At 51.8% G+C, this 16,249-nt stretch overlaps 1 protein-coding gene across 2 annotated transcripts; it reads left to right on the top strand.

Annotated features, from left to right (window-relative positions):
- The first annotated feature begins 714 nt into the window (after positions 1-714).
- On the top strand, positions 715-3,405 carry LOC142077539 (homeobox protein OTX2). 2 transcript variants are annotated; one of them, XM_075139488.1, is made up of 3 exons: positions 715-811; positions 1,230-1,381; positions 2,785-3,405. In XM_075139488.1, the coding sequence occupies exons 1-3, from the start codon at positions 715-717 to the stop codon at positions 3,403-3,405; spliced, it is 870 nt and encodes a 289-aa protein (XP_074995589.1). The 2 variants fall into 2 exon arrangements, with proteins under 2 accessions (XP_074995589.1, XP_074995588.1); XM_075139487.1 differs by having other exon boundaries at positions 1,209-1,381.
- Positions 3,406-16,249: the final 12,844 nt, after the last annotated feature.

Raw genomic sequence — 16,249 nt, 5'->3', positions numbered from 1 at the left:
TTACTGCAGACGTGGACTGATGGTGGTAGAGCAGAAAAGTTTGTCTCTTCCCGAGCGGGCATTTGAGCTCTGAAATGCAGCAACGTCGGGGGGAAGGGGAAAGGGGGGGAAGGTTTGAATGTTGCCCAAACCTGGGATAATTAAAGTCCTTGCAAGAGACTAGGAGAGAGATAGGTTTCTTGAATTGTTTCTTTGTTTCTCACCCTTGGGCTTTGTTATCTGCATTATTTATTTAGCCGAGGGGTTCTTTGTGTCTGCCAATGGCCCCAATCAAGTTTTGCTTGAGACAATTAGCCGGTGCCCGGCCAGGAATCCTATGCAAATGCCCCGGGCTGCTGTACAATGCGGGCAGTTGAAGGCATGGGGGGGTTTTGTTCGGGCAGTAATTACTGGCTGGGATGTGCCCCCCTCCCTCCCCTCCTCGCCCTTTTTTGGGAGAGATGCGTTTATCTAGTCAGTCTCTCCCAGCTCCCAAATCCGGCTGGGGTCCGGCTTTACGAGCTGGAGGATTGAGGGGGGAAGGCAGCGGGGATAAAAGCTGGGGGGGGCAGCGAGCTGGCCTGACACCCCCCCCCCCCCGTCTCGCCTCCGCAGGCACCTGGCGGTCCCCCCCGCCCGACGGCACCCCCAGTACCGCCCGGGGCAGGCAGGGCGCTCGGGCGGCTCCCCCTCGCCCGGATTTCGGCCAACTCTCCTCCCCGCCACAACTTTAGCATGATGTCTTATCTTAAGCAACCACCTTATGCAGTCAATGGCCTGAGTCTCACAACCTCGGGCATGGATTTGTTGCATCCGTCCGTCGGTTATCCCGGTAAGCCACATTTTTCTCCCTCTTTCCCCTCTCCCGCCCCTTACTCCTCCTTTTTGTCCCACGGAGGAGAAGCCGCCGGGCTTTTGGAGGCACAACGTGCCCAGGGATCGTCATGGCTGGGGTGGGTGCGGGGCGTGGGGCCTCGCTTTCTCCCTTCTTCCTCACCCTCAACTTTTTATCCGGGGAAAGGTCTGCAAAAACGGGACATCCTCCTGCTGGAGGTGGGGGGCAGATGCTCCAGACCCATCTAGGAGAGATGGGGAGGAAGCATGGGAGGTGGGATTGCTTACGGTGGTGGCTGAGGTCGCCCAGGAGAAGGGGGGAAAATGGGGGTGCCCATTTTGGGAGGGGGCTGGAGGGGACACACGGGGCTGAGGGGCCGCTGACTGACGGCCAGGGCCTCTGGCTCCTTTCGCAGCCACCCCCCGAAAGCAGCGGCGGGAGCGCACGACCTTCACCCGGGCACAGCTGGATGTGCTGGAGGCCCTTTTCGCCAAGACCCGCTACCCCGACATCTTCATGCGGGAGGAGGTGGCACTGAAAATCAACCTGCCCGAGTCCAGAGTGCAGGTAGGAAGCAGGGTGACCCCGGAGACCCCTGACTGTCCTCCACCTCCATTCCGGAGTGGAGGGTTTGGGCTGGTCCGTGGCTGGCAGGGAGGAGAGGGGACTGTTTTAGGGGATGGGGTCAGTCCTGGAGGGACATCAAGTCTCTGTGGGGTGAAGGATGCTCATAGATGGGTGAGGGTGCAGAGGCGGATGGAGTGGCAATTTGCCTCCCCAGGGCTGGAGTGTGCCCCCCCACTTCCTCCTGGTGCAGCTCCCGGATCCCAGCTCCTGACCCCTCCGCACACCTCCCCAGACCCCTTGGCCTCTCTGAGCCAGGGAGGGCTCCCCAGCACCCCCAGGCTCTGCACCGTGCCTTGCTCCGAGCACCAAATCCCAGCCTGTCCTGCAGGTGTTTGGGGCCCCTGCGGAAGCCACGAAGGATCCCCCCTTCCCCAGGGATCCCCGCATCCTTGGAGCAGGGTCAGACCGGGATCCCCTTTCACACCAGTACAGACTGGAGGCTTCCTCTCCCTTTGAAGGGACTTGGATGAGCGAAAGGAGGCCTTGGCGGAGGGGACCCTTCTCCTGGGGCTGGGCTGTGTCTGCTCTGCAAGCAGCCTGCAAGGGGCCCAATCCAGACAGCATTTTGGAGGTGCTGCTGGCAGGGCAGGAAGGGGGTCCTGGAGGCCCACGCTGCCCCAGCACAGATCCTGGACACCCCTGCAGCCGGGGCAGGGCAGCTCCAAAGCCATCCCTCCCGTTCTCCTCCCTGCGAGGTTTCCCAAGGCTGTGTGGTGCCGTGCCCCAGCGGAGCATGGCCACCGGGGACCGGGATCCCCCCTCACCAAACCCCAGCCTTCTCCCCATGAAGCCTCCCCAGCACCCGTCCTCCCCAGAGCCAAACCCCTAGGTCCCTGCTAAAAGAGGGTGAGGTGGGTTGGGGGGCTGGTCCTGGCTGGGGGTGAGAGCAGAGAGTCTATTTAGAGGGTAAATGAGACATCTTTACGTCCCCCCGCCCCCAACCACTGCCTCTGTTTCCCTAATTGTTCCCTCCCTTTCTGATGTTCTATTGTTTCTAATTAAGGGCTTGACTTCAATAGGTCTTAAATGGTGATTCCTGGGGGTCCCTGGCTGGCAAATAGCAAATAGGGAGTGCTTTCCCCCCCCTTCCCCCAAAAGTGACCTTATTAAGCAGTTTGATTTGCCCATTTCCACTTGTTATTACTGCTAATGATCTCAGGGAGGGGGAGCCCCGGAGCTTTTCTTTGCAGCAGCCTGCAACCCTCCGCTCGCCGGGGAGGGCTTTTAGTGTCCCCCTCCCCGGCGAGGTCTCCCCGCTCACCGGCTCTTCCCCCCCTTGGGTTTGCCTGCACATCCCTAACACCAGGCTTTTTCTTTCTCCCTCCCCGACCCTCGGTCTCAAGGTATGGTTTAAAAACCGCCGGGCCAAGTGCCGGCAGCAGCAGCAGCAGCAGCAGAATGGGGGCCAGAACAAGGTACGGCCAGCTAAAAAGAAGAATTCGCCGGCCCGGGAAGTGAGTTCGGAGAGCGGGACCAGCGGGCAGTTCACTCCCCCCTCCAGCACCTCGGTCCCCACCATTTCCAGCAGCAGTGCCCCCGTATCCATCTGGAGTCCAGCATCCATCTCCCCGCTCTCAGACCCCCTGTCCACCTCTTCCTCCTGCATGCAGAGATCCTATCCTATGACCTACACCCAGGCATCAGGCTACAGCCAAGGATACGCTGGCTCGACCTCCTATTTTGGAGGGATGGACTGTGGATCTTACTTGACCCCTATGCACCACCAGCTTCCCGGACCAGGGGCCACCCTGAGTCCCATGGGTGCCAACGCGGTCACCAGCCACCTCAACCAGTCTCCAGCCTCCCTCTCCACCCAGGGCTATGGAGCCTCCAGTTTGGGCTTTAACTCCACCACCGATTGCTTGGATTATAAAGACCAAACCGCCTCCTGGAAGTTAAACTTCAATGCTGACTGCTTGGATTATAAGGACCAGACATCGTCATGGAAGTTCCAGGTTTTGTGAAGAACCTTTGTGATAACGAGAGAAATCGCGACGAGAACGAACAGGCTGGGCTGAATGCTCCAGTTTTAGTCAGGTCTTGGTTAAATTAAAGAGAAAAATAACTCATCGGACAAACAAACGAACAAAAAAACGACAGCGGCAAGAGGGGGACAGTATTGGTGTGATCCCGTTCAGACTCATCTCCTGCTCAGGCGCTCTGGAAAAGGAATAATAAAGAGGAAAAACGGAGGAGGAAGGCCTTAAACGGACAGATCATCTAGTGAGCAGAAAACAGACAGACCCATCTGTGTTCTTTCTAGTTTTAGGCAATTGTTGGGTTTCTTTGTTTGGAAGAGGTGGGAGATCGACCCACCTACGGGCCAGTTTTAAAAAAAAAGAAAAAAAAAAAGAAAAAAAAAAGTCTAGGTTTTTATTTCTTTTTTTGTGTGTGCGTGGAAAGATCCTTCACCCAGAGGTTTCCAATGTGTTAGCCAACCCTCGGTTAAAATATTCGGAATGGACAGCATCTCTCTTTTTCTCCCTCTTTTTCTCCCTCCCTCTTTCTTTCTCTCTCGCTCTCGAGCTCATCCAACTGTTTCACGCCCAACTTGCTCAAGTTGGCACCCGGAGAACTTGGTTCAGGGCTGTGTGGGTTGTGTGACTGATTGTCCTAGCTGCACTACTTTATTTAAAGATAAAAAAAAAAAAAGATAATGTTCATAAGGAGTCAATATGTAGTTTTTAAGAGACAATCAGTGTGTGTCTTATATAAATGGTACATCTGTGGTTTTTAATCTGTGCTAGACTTCAAAACTGTGATCTCCTGTATTGTATGCAACTATGAACTCTGCACCAGCGGGAGTTCTGCTGTGATTTAAATAGGTTATAATTATAAGTGAAATTCAGAGCAACTGAGTTACCTATTATCATCTTTTAAAAAATAATAAAAAAACTATATATTAAAAAAAAAAAAAAAAGAAAAACACAAAAACACGATCGCCTTTCACCCGAGGTGAACTGCACTGAAACTTTTTACAACAAACTGTCTCTGAATGAAAGAGTAAAGACCGAAAAAACCCCACCCGAGGACATTAAACTCCTCTGGAGCTCACTTACTGCTGGCCACGCTGGCAGTAACCGTCAAATCCAACAGGACTTTGGGCAGTTGCTCTGACCTGGATGAATTTAAACCGAGAAATTCATTGTCGTTTATGCTTGCAGATGTTAACTGAAAAAAAAAAAAAAAAAGATATATATGCATAAACCTTTTTTCCTGGATTTGGCAGATATGTATAATTATATTAAAATGGTTCTAGCACACTTGATGGTTGTCTTCCATTTTAATCGCATCCGGCGAGTGACGGAAAGGGGCGATGCCGTCTGCCGCAGGGATTTCTTGGTTGCAGCCAGGCGCGGGACCAGGAGGGTCCGGCTGCTTCTGCAGGGCTGAGACAAAGGGGGTTTGCCGGCGGCTCCCCGAGGTGAAGGAAGCAAAATGGAGGATGATTTTATTTTAATTTTTTTTTTTTTAAGCAAAAAACATTCATGAGAAACAGACCTTGGATAAGGTGACCTTCCCCCCGCAGCTTTCCCAAATCTCGTCGTGGGGAGGGGAGGGATGCCTTTGCTCTGTGGCCTCTTGGGAGGTGCGAGTCCCCCGGTTGCGTTTGGGGAGAGCCCTAAACTTTCCAGGCTGAACCGGGGAGGAGAAGGGGGCACTTGGGAGCGATCAGACAGGATCATCCGAGCGGAGGTGCTGGGGAAGGAGGGGGACAAGTTTTTAAGCTAGAATTCCATGAGCTGAAGCCACAGCAACCCACGATGCAGGATCAGGCCCTTCACAAGCATCCCTGCTCTTGGCGGCTCTTTCTCTGTCCTTCTCCCTCTCTCTCCCTCTCTCCTTCCCGCTGGGGTCGCTTGAGCCCTGAACTCAGTTTGGATTTAACGCAGGAAAAAAACGGACCTCTGGAAAGAGAGAGACGCTGAAAAAAGCACCCGCCACCATCCTGCTCCCTGTCACCAGCTGTCCTCCGCGGCTTGTCACCAGCACCCTCCTGCCTGCGAGTCACCTGGGGCCACAGGCGTGTGGCCACCGTCACCCCACCGCGGGCCCCAGGACCGGGGAGGATGAACGCCGTCACGGTGCCATCCCTCAGCTTTGCATCCCCGTATCCCAAACAGTGCTGTCCCCCTCCTCGGGCACCGGCAATCCCTCTCCTTCCCACGGTGGCATTTATGTCCCCTGCCACCGCGAGAAAGATCAGCCTTTCAAATAAACACATCGGTTGGCTCTGAACGAGGGCGAGTTTTTACGCTGCTTCGTGTTAGTGCCTGTCGGTCAGTGATTTTCCTAATTTTTTTTTTTTTTTAATGGGAGGATATGTGCAGCGAGGGTTTGGGAAGCGCAAGGCAGCGCGGAGGCTGGGGCTGCCGGGGACGGCTCAAGCCTGGTCCCCACCGCCGCCTGCTCCCAGGCAGCAGCACGGAAAGTTTCATTTCTCCGCTGATTTGGTTCAAATCAACAAAATTTACCCCCCAAAAGATACTATTCAAGCAAAATATGCTCGGAAAAAGCAAGTCCTCATTGAACTGGGGCGCAGCATCCCACCTGCCTGGAAAAGCTCTTTGTTTCCTGGGCTTTTGATTATTTTTTTTTAAAGCCTCTTTAAAACCTCTTTTCCCATTTTGCTTTTCCCATCTTATCTTTTACTTTTCTTTCCTGAGTGTTTTCCTGTCTGTTAGGGATCCGGCTATGGCTCATTTTTGTCAGAAAAAGACAATTCATGGCAGGAATTTCTGAATTTTACCTGGCTTTTTGCACTTCCCATGTTTTCTCTACCTGTTTATTTCTGATTGTAATTTAAATGGGCACTCGTGTGGGCAAAGGGCAAAATCCCAAGGTGAGTTGGCAAATGCAAAATATTATATAAAGAGCGTTTTAACTCCTTTTTCATTTTTAATGTTTTAGATCTCCCTTCCGGCTGAATTCGTTTCCTCTGAACTCAGGCAGCGGGAGGCAATTCTGGATCCAATAAAATCGGGGGAAAAGCTGGGGGGGACCATGTCCGTTTAGTGTTGGAAAGCCGGATTTAGGGGTGAAGAGCTGATTAGAAGGGTGTTTGATTTGAGGTGTCCCTGCAGCCCCCCAAAAATATACATACATATATATATATAAAAAAAAGTGAATCCTCTCCCTCTGCAAGGGTGACATCTCCCATCACAGGAAAAAAAAGAAACAAAAATTGAAAAAGCAGGAAACTGGGAGAGAAGTCTTGACCCCAGCCACAGTCGAGCTACCTCAAATGCCGGCTCCATCTCCTCTGCCTACTCCCTGCCGGACGCCCTGCCTGCACCCTGCCTACTCCTTGTCTGATCCCCTCCTGCTCCTGGTCTGCTTCCTCGTCTGACTCCCTGCCTGCACCCTGCCCACTCCCTGCCCGCATCTTGCACGATATACCTTCCCACTCCCTGCCTGATCCCTGCCTGCTCCCTCCCTGCCCCCTGCCCGCTCCCTGCCCACTCCCTGCCCGCTCCCTGCCCGCTCCTTGCCAGCACCAGCCCACACCGCCCAATCTCTCCCCAGTAACCAGCCCTTGCCCGGGGCGGCTCTGCTCCCACCCCAGGCTGAGCCAACCCAGGGAACCCCAAAACAGGGACAAGTTTTGGGGTGATTGCATTTCCAGGAGGAGCGCAGGGCTGGGGAGCTCTGCCAGTTTCCAAGGAGATGGGGGAGAGTTACTGAAAAAAGCTGGATTTAGGGATTCACAGCAGAACTTCCCCACCTGGCACTGGGGGGGGGCACAGGGACCCCCAAAACCCCCACTCACAGCCCTGGCACTGCCCTTACCTGGGGCTTGGGGGGGGTGGCGGGGATAGGGCTGGAGGGTTGGGAATGGGTTTGGGTTTGGGAGGGCTGAGTTTGGGTCTGGGAAAGTTAGAAAGCGGATTGGGAATTTTGGGTACGGACATGGGTTTGGGGTTGGGAGGGCTCGGTATGGTTTGGGCTTGGGTTTGGGCTTGGTTTGGGTCCTGGGTCCCGTCCACTTTTGGGGACTGAAAGGGGAGCACAGACACTAGAAGAGCCCCCCACTTTCTGTCCTCACTTTCCCAAAGAGCAGGAGCGGACAGGTCCCCCCCAGCCCCTGGGGCCATGCAGGGCCGGGGGGGCCGGGAAGGCAAACCCCAGAAGGCAGCCCCCCATGGTGACAGGGGGGCCATGGCCTCCCTCACCCCAGCCTGCGCTGGGGACGGGGCACCTCTACTTCCCCCTCCCAGCCCTGCAGGGTGCAGGGACCGAGGGGGTGCGCAGGGCTCAGAGCCTCCACACATGCACCCCCTCCCCGAATACACCCACCCACATATACATGCATAGAGCTAAACTGTGCATATCTATAAATGCATATAGCATGAATGCTTATATCAATGCATACGCATAAATGGATATAGCATGCAAATGCATATATAAATGCATGTGTATGAATGCATATAGCATAAATGGACATATCAGTGCATACCTATAAATGCATGTGGCACCAATGCATATGGCATAAATGCAGTTATTGGTCCGTATCATAAATGCCTATCGCATGAATGCACATATCAGTGCGCATATATATACACACGTATGTATATAAACGCATATAGCACAGATGGATATAGCGATGCCTATAGCACCAGTGCCTGCAGGTGTTAGCGGCTCTGCCAGTGCTGGGGTGAAGGGCCAGGACCCGGGGGGGCTGGGGGGGGGTCAGGACATGGTGTTGGGGCTGGGCTGGTGGCAGTGCTGTGTGCGGTGAGGAATTGGGGATGGAGGTGGGGGGGAAGAGAGAGAAAAAGAAGAAGGAAAAAAGGAAACAGAAGGAAAGGAGAAGGAAGGAAGGAAGGAAGGAAGGAAAGGAAGGAAGAGAAGGAAAAGGAAAGAAAGAAAAAGAAGGAAAAAAAGAAGAAAGGATAAAAGGGAAGGGAAGGAAAAGGAAAGGGAAAGGAAAGGAAGGGAGGGGAAGGGAAGGGAAGGGAAGGGAAGGGAAGGGAAGGGAAGGGAAGGGAAGGGAAGGGAAGGAAAGGGAAGGGAAGGGAAGGGAAGGGAAGGGAAGGGAAGGGAAGGGAGGGGAAGGGAAGGGAAGGGAAGGGAAGGGAAGGGAAGGGAAGGGAAGGGAAGGGAAGGGAAGGGAAGGGAAGGGAAGGGAAGGGAAGGGAAGGGAAGGGAAGGGAAGGGAAGGGAAGGGAGAAGACAGAAAAAGGCAGAAGGGAAGGAGAAACGCCATTCAGCAGATCCAGCTGTTGGGGCTGCCCGGTGCCTCCCTGCTGTTGTTATCGCTGCTGCACCTCTGTGCTGGGGCAGAGTAGACTGAGGTGATGGGGGGGAGAAGAGGTGGTGAAGAGATAGATAAATATTTCAATGCCGCACAAGCTGTTAAAATCTGCCCTGAGAGTCAATTTTGACTTTTAGGCTCATGAACCATTAATAAAAATCTCCTTATACTCAAATGGCTCTCAAATGCCGTGATAGCGGATTACAAACTCCTAATGGAGATACTGTATGATCAAATATTCTCTAAGCAGCAAGGTCTAACGTACCGGGGGTGGCCGGGCCACCTGATTAACAGCTTATTGGCAAATACTTCTTAGTGCAGGATGTGCCAAAAAGGAAGCGTCTTCCTCGTCGCAGTCCCTTTCCCGTTCTTCATTCAAACAGATTTGGGAATGGCACCATGTGGTCTGGGGACCATAGGATGACCTGTGACAATGACGTTCCCATGTGCAGGGTCACACACTGCACTGTCATGGGGCTTGACCCTGGTTTTGACTTTTCCCCGTTAGAGATGCAGAGTCGGAGGCACTGGTGGGGACTCCCCTTCAGTGTACAGAGAAAACATCTTCCTTGGACTCAGATACCTCCTGGTGACACTTAGCCCTTGCCAGGACCAAGCCACTGTACATGATGTATAATTACTTGGTAATTAAATTTGGAAGGCTGAGGTAGCATCATTATAGGGAGAGCAAGAGGAAAGGAGGTGCCTCTGTGAGACCAGAGACCTCCTTACAGAGATCCCTACGGAGCTAATTGCTGGAAAAACCGGACCATGTTTCTGTTGTTTTCTGTTTTCAAGGAGGAGCTGGTTCTCTCCCTGCCTCTCCTCACATGCTCACAGGTAGGGACCCTGATATTTATTCTTGTGTGGATGCTGGTAACAAGAATTGCAATATTTCTGTCAGAGCTGCTGTTCCTTAGAAAATGCATCCTCTAACCCTCCATGGGGGCAACTCGCCCCACAGAGCCCTGTGCCCTGGGAGGGTCTGCGACCAGGCTGGGGAGGGAGGAGAGGGCACGAGGGAGCAGGGAGGGCAACTTACCTCCTTTATGCTTCAGAAAATATATTTTAACAGTCCTTTCGGCTCTGTTACCTTTCCAACAGGGATTGCATTTTGTGTGTGCATATAGCACCTAGCACAGAGCGGCTGCAGGACTCACAGCGGTGCTTCCACCCTCCCTCGCCATTAATAGCAGTTCACAGCCTGCTGGGAGATGATTGAACTCCCACTTCGCTGAAGTCATGACACAGGAGAGTTTTCAAGACTGTGAGCATTTTTGGCTTTCCCAAAGGAGGTTGTGAGGTCAGGATGTCAATGCCAAGAAGAAGAAATTTCCTACTGACCTGCTTTGATTCACTTGTGACTTTTTGGTAAGGCTTGCCATGTGCCTTGTGTTTCCAAGCACCAGCCTTTGGATGCAGTGAGGATGCCCACGCTGGGCTGTCTTTCTTGTGAGGGGAGAGGCAGCCCTGGTGCCCATGGTGTGTTTCCCACCAGGACCAGGTTCTCCTGCATCCTCATTCCCTTTAGAAGAGATGAATTGCTTTCCGACACAGTTTAAAGCAGAGGTGAAGCCGATTTATCTTCTGATGTTACTGTTAAAATCAAAGTGTCCTTCCATCCATACAAGTCGGTCCCTTTGTACCATGGTGGTGGAAGGACAGGTAACTGCGCTCTGCTGTGTCTCACTGATTTTTGGGGACCCTGTGGGCCACAATGGCTCCTTCAAGTGGTGTGGGGCTGCAGGTTTGACCCCGTGGGATTATCAGGCTCCTCTCCATTAGGGACATACCCGGAGTGAATCGCGTCTGGGGGGTTACCGCAGGCTGATCTGGGTGAGGGTATTGCCCCAGGGGCTGCAGAGCTGCAAATGAGGAGTCGCAATTAAAGGGAGTGTGGCGGGTTGCGAGGGTGTTTGTTCAGTGTCGTGCGGAGGAAGCAACGCAGGCTTGGCTTTAACATTTTTATTAGCAATGTGAAAGAGCATGCAGGCATAATCGTTAAACACCGAATCGCCAGAGCTGGTGAAGGGAAAGAAGTGATATAAAGAGACACCCAGAGGATGGAGAGCTTGGCAAAGAAAAGCAGGGCTGGACGGCAAAGGTCGAGCAAATGCACCTGGAGAGATAACCGGAGCGATTCAGCATCCCTGCAGGAGGAAGGTGTTTGGAAAGCCAGGCCGTGCACAGCCCAGTGAGCGCTAAGCCCTCCTGACAGCCATGAGGTTGCAGGAGCTGGGGTGGTGGGATGGTGAGAAGGGTGATGGAGTCTGGGAACCTGAAAGACTTCAGCCCTGGGTCAGTGAGGGGGTGAGGGCAGGGACATTGCCACTAAAATCCTGGAAATCCCCAAATCAGGTGGGAGAGGAGACCTCTACTGAAATGATGTTGTCCCGTCTCAGGGCCAGGCTTTGAAACTGAAAGTGGAAAATTAGAAAGGGAAGAGCCATGAAAGCAACTCAAGGAGTGGAGAACCTGCCTGGCAGGGGAGTACCTGGGGAGATCCTGTCAATATATGAGTTAACCAAAAGAAGGTTGAGATGATGCAAGTGTATTCGGTGAGTGCGGAGTATTACATGGAAGACAAAAGTGTGTGTTTACCCATCTGGTAACAGCACCCAGGTTGACAAGTTAAAATAAGATTAATCCAAACTGGACAACAGAGAAAATAAAAGTTAGCAGCTGAAAAAAATTGCCTTAGGACATGGAAGATATGCAGGATTTTTGAAGTATTACAGTCAAATAACTGGGTGCCTTTCTAAAAGATACGGAGTAGGTGTTTGCTCCTGTCCATAATTACTTAAAATACCATATGGCATATCCCTTACTGCAACCATCCACATTACTCTGCTGTTTCAGGCTATGTGCAGGACTTTTTAGAGGAGGAAGTATTCACCAGATGGTTCCTGGGGAAATTTGCGTCTGGATCATCTCTGGACATGGCAAATCAAACACAGGCGGTGTAGGAGAGAGCTGAGAGCCGGGCACCAGAGATCAGGGTACCAGTGGTACGGGTCGCCTGTGCTGCTGAGGTTTGTATTACAGTTGCACTTCCAGGCTGTAGGACCTCCAGGCTGATAGCTCATCCAAGACAAGTGTGGCAGAAGCACAGCACGCCATCAGTGTCTGGCCTTTCCCATGTGCATGGAAGAGGCCATCTGCAGTGGAACAAGGGCACTCTCCCACTGCTAGCACAATGCTGGGATCCCTAAGGTAACCCAGTCTTGGGAAACACTTTGCAAGAATTTTCTGGAGCAGTTTGGGTCAGCCCTGCTGTGCCACGGCTCTTTCTGCTCTTTCTTTGGCCACTCTCTCTCCCGCTGCCTCCCTGCCGTGGGGACCGGGGACACAGTGCCAACCTCTCCAGGTGTGCAAACTATCCGCCTTCTTTGGCAGGTAATGCCAGGGGCGAATTAAACTGCTAAAGGCTGCCAAAGCTCGTTTCTGACTCATGGCCTCCCATATCAACAGGGAGAGAGGTGACTGCAGAAGGGGTCACTGCAGAGAGATCTGAGTCTCTTTCCCTGTGTTTTTGGGGAGGGGCCTTCAGCATTTTATGGGGTGCCAATGCTTGAATGGATCTTCCAGGTCTGCTGCAAGTCTGTGACATCACAAGGGATGGTGGTGAATTGATTGAAAATTAGTAATAAACAGTGTGCTGGAGCTATTTGGAATTTGGTGGGAACAACTGTGCAGATGCAGAGGTCACCCTCTGGCATCACCCTGGTCCCTATATAACTGAGACCAAAATTAGAGCCTCATTACATGTATTTAGTTACTTGTATTGATGCAACCATATTAAAATAGTCCCTATATGTCTAATTTCCCAGGGAAAATCCTAGTCTCTGCCATTTAATTTCCTATTTTGATGGCATCACTGACAAGTGAGGGCCTATTGAGGCTTCCCTCACCGCCATACCATCGGGTCAGACTGCAATAATCAAAGGCAAAAAGAGCATCGAGTAGCATCCTGGGGTGCCAAGGGACATGCAAGTCCCCCCCTGCCAGGGTGACCCTGCAGCACCCATTTCTCACATATATGTCCTGGGGCCTACATACGATGCACGAAGGCCCTCATGGCTGAGGAGCCATCTATGTGGCTTTTATTCTTCTGTCTGCAGTGCCTTAATTGCCTCACCCTTTGCATAGATTCTGCAGCAAACAGTTGTTATTACTTGGCCACAGCCTTTAATATTTGCTGCAAGAAGATGTCTGGTCCTTTTTAAGACTTCTGGGAGGCTGAGATTTTCTAAACCCAGGAGCTGAGCCTTGTAGAGGGTATCCTTAGTCCAGTCGGGAAGGGGACAAGTGGAGAGGACCCAGGGACAAGGGCAGTGCTTACTGCTGGCAGGGCCTGGAGGACCACTGATGGTAGGGGCAGAAGCAATTTTCTTTGCAGTCTGCGTTGGCCTGAGGATTAGTCCTGTCTGTGCTATGTTTGTGAGCAATTTTGGTGTCAGGATGATAAGGTGCCGGGCAAGGGAGCCTGAAGAGAGTTTGGCCATGGGCGTTATGCTTGCTGGGCTGAGGACAAGGCCGCAGGGTCAAACAAGGGGTCTTCCCCCAGTCCATCTGGGTGATGCTACACATGGTCACATGTAGGGGGGTTGGATGAGATGAGCCACGAGGTTGGTGTTCCTGTGTCAGACACAGCCCCTCGATGGAGCATGGGGCAAATCAACCACTTGTGTCTGGCACTTGGGCACGAAGGAGTTGAGGTGTTGCAAATGCAGGACATGGGCTGAGCTGCATGGGGAGAGGGAGCGTGAGACAGAAATCAGCTGCGTGACCCCCCAGCAGCACCGCAGACGTGTAGGTCTGCTGATAATCAGAGAATCCAGTGATGCTTGTGGGCTCATACTGGGAATCTGTGGCTGTAACTGTCCCCACCAGTATTAACAGACAGGCTCTTTACTCACACCGCAGTTTAATAGACAGTGATTAGATATTATACACAGTCAAATTACTCATGGAGACCAAGCATGATATGCTTATTTTTTACTTGCCTTCAAACCACAGAAATCCACAAGCGGTGTTAATTCTAGATCCAGCCATACCAGCCTGTTCTGGGAGCTTTAAAATTAAAGCAATCACAAAGCTTCCCTTACGTTTCCAGTGACTTATGCAAGAAACCAAACACATGAGAACAAAAGGACAAATGAAAAACTGAGGTTTCAGGCTGGAATTCAGCCTTCTCTTGGTTTGTACCGAGAGCAATGCTATCGAGTCAACTTTCCTGCGTCAGGAGAGGGGAGGGAGGGGGTTGTCCTGATTAGATCTAATTTCCTACCTGTTTACTGTAGGCATTTGCATAATGATCACCCTGCAAAGAGTGGTTAGCATATGCTAACACCGATTCTTGAACCCGTTAAAACACAAAACCCACGCAGACTGCTGCTGTTTACACCACATCTCTTCTTCCTGATTGCGTCCCAGTGGATGCAGCCAGTGCGTGCCCCCACTACCTGAGATGACTGGAAGCCTCCTCCAGATGTCGTCAGGACAGGATGCAGAGAGATAAACACAAACTGTTTTATTTTCATCCATAAGGAAAAATCAGAGGGCTGGAAAGAGATCTAAAGGTCTTTTAGAGGTCATTTTCCATTTAGTCCCTTGTTCAGCATTGGAAGAAAGGGACTTCTCCGATACCCCATATTCCTGGCCCAGGCGCTAGCGTGGCGCTAGCAGCTGATATGTTTTGAAGCAGTGCAAATCAGAAGAGAGGCAAGGACAGCGGTTCAGTCCTCCCCAGTTATTTGAACCCAAGCAGGATACATGCTTCACCAGAACTTTCACTAAAGCAAATCTTCATGTATAGAGTGATGATTTACAGACCCTCGCCCTAACGTGGTGGGAAGTTGAGCTTATTTGTAAATCATTTGCTTTCAGTGAGGACAGGCATGAGTGTGCCATTGTTTTGGAAGAGTATCTTGTCAACTGAATTACAAAAAAAACATAAAGAAGAGGGACGCAAGGCAGACGTGACTGTGCTATTGCCAAAGGGTGGCAGAGGATTGCAAGGTTTGAGTATCCAAGCAGCGAGGTGTCAGCAAACAAACCCAAGCTGGTTCACCTTTCAGCAGATCTGTCCATAGCTTTGCTTCGACAAACAGGGTCACGAGGTTCTTTCCCACCTCCCCCTTTTCAGTGTCTCCCACGTGTGTTTTCACAGATTGGCAGCCATCAGCAGCACTCACGCATGCTCCTCTAGCTGCTGTGTGCTAACGAGTTATGCCCTCTCTGCATGCACATATTTTTAATGGAAGCATTTTAGTAGCCTGGGTGACTCTGATAGCTTGGAGACCAATTGCACGTGGAGCTGTGCCAGCAGATCTCTGAGGGGATGGGAATATCCAGGGAAGGGCGTAGGGAGCAGGTGAGAGGCAGTAACCTCTCCCCTGGGATGGAGCAGCCCAGTACATTGTAGTTGCTCCCTACAACTACTAATTTGTTCTTGACAAATTCACGTAGGCTGCTTCTTGTTAGACAATATTTCCTTGTTAGACAATATTCTGCATAAACTAGATAGTCATAGAACGGAAAAGGCATAGAACAATTCAAGTTTAAAGGGACCTCTGAAGGTCTCCAGTCCTAGATCCTGCTCAAAGCAGAGCTAACTTCAAAGTTAAACCACGGTGCTTCGGTCAAATTTTGAATATCTCCAAGGATGGAGATTCCTCTCAGCTTCTCTTGTCCCTGCCCTAGGGCTTAACTGCTCTCATGGAGAAGAGTTTTTTTCCTATCTGTCCCTTGTAGCAACTTGTGTCTGTGATCGAAAGGGAGCCTGGGGGATCGCTGTCACCTCCCGCGCGAGCCCAGACCTCCAGCGGACCGAGGGATAATTTGCCTCAGCTCCCTGGAGCACTGCTCTCTCCTGCTTTGTGTCCACAACACAGAAATACATCTTCCAGAACATGGATTACTTAAAGTTGATCACTGGCTTGATTTGGAAGATAAGGGGTTATAACTAATAGCCAGTTGTATGCAGTGGTAGGACCAGATGGTCTTCTGTTCTGTTCTGTTTTGTGAAGCTCTGAAGCCCTTTTGAGCAATCCCATAGTGTGTCCCATAGCAGGGACATCCGTGGGCCTTGACCTCCAGCCAACTCCTTTGGCAGCTGCTGAGCTGGGCATTGTTCTCTTGGACCCACCCCTCTTCTACACCAAACATGTCCTAATGATCCTTCATGGTGTCTGGAAGTCCTTTGGGACAGTTGCGAGGGATTCCCATTGCACCACACTGGCCCAAGGACAGCGGAGACGGTCTCAGTGCCCGTTGTACGTTGGAGTGGCAGTGTATCTCACAGACGTTTTCCTCTTCACTGCGTCCTTAGTTCACATTTCCCAGTAGTGGTGGCATTGAGGTGTTAAGTGACTCCATTCCCCATCATTCCTGTGGAGCATTTTTGCTTTCTGCTTTCTGTGTCATACGTGGGACCCTGATGCTGCCCTTCCTAATTGGAGTCATTGCTGTGGGGTTGGTTCTGCTGCTCAGCACCCTGTCCCGCACCCTGGCCATGTCTCATAGGTAAGCCTGCCCCTAATTAGGGACTC

This window comes from Calonectris borealis, unplaced genomic scaffold (assembly GCF_964195595.1).
Source record: "Calonectris borealis unplaced genomic scaffold, bCalBor7.hap1.2 HAP1_SCAFFOLD_296, whole genome shotgun sequence".
Lineage (NCBI taxonomy): Eukaryota > Metazoa > Chordata > Aves > Procellariiformes > Procellariidae > Calonectris > Calonectris borealis.
Note: the sequence above shows the minus strand (reverse complement) of the source record. Positions and strands in the feature narration are given on the sequence as shown.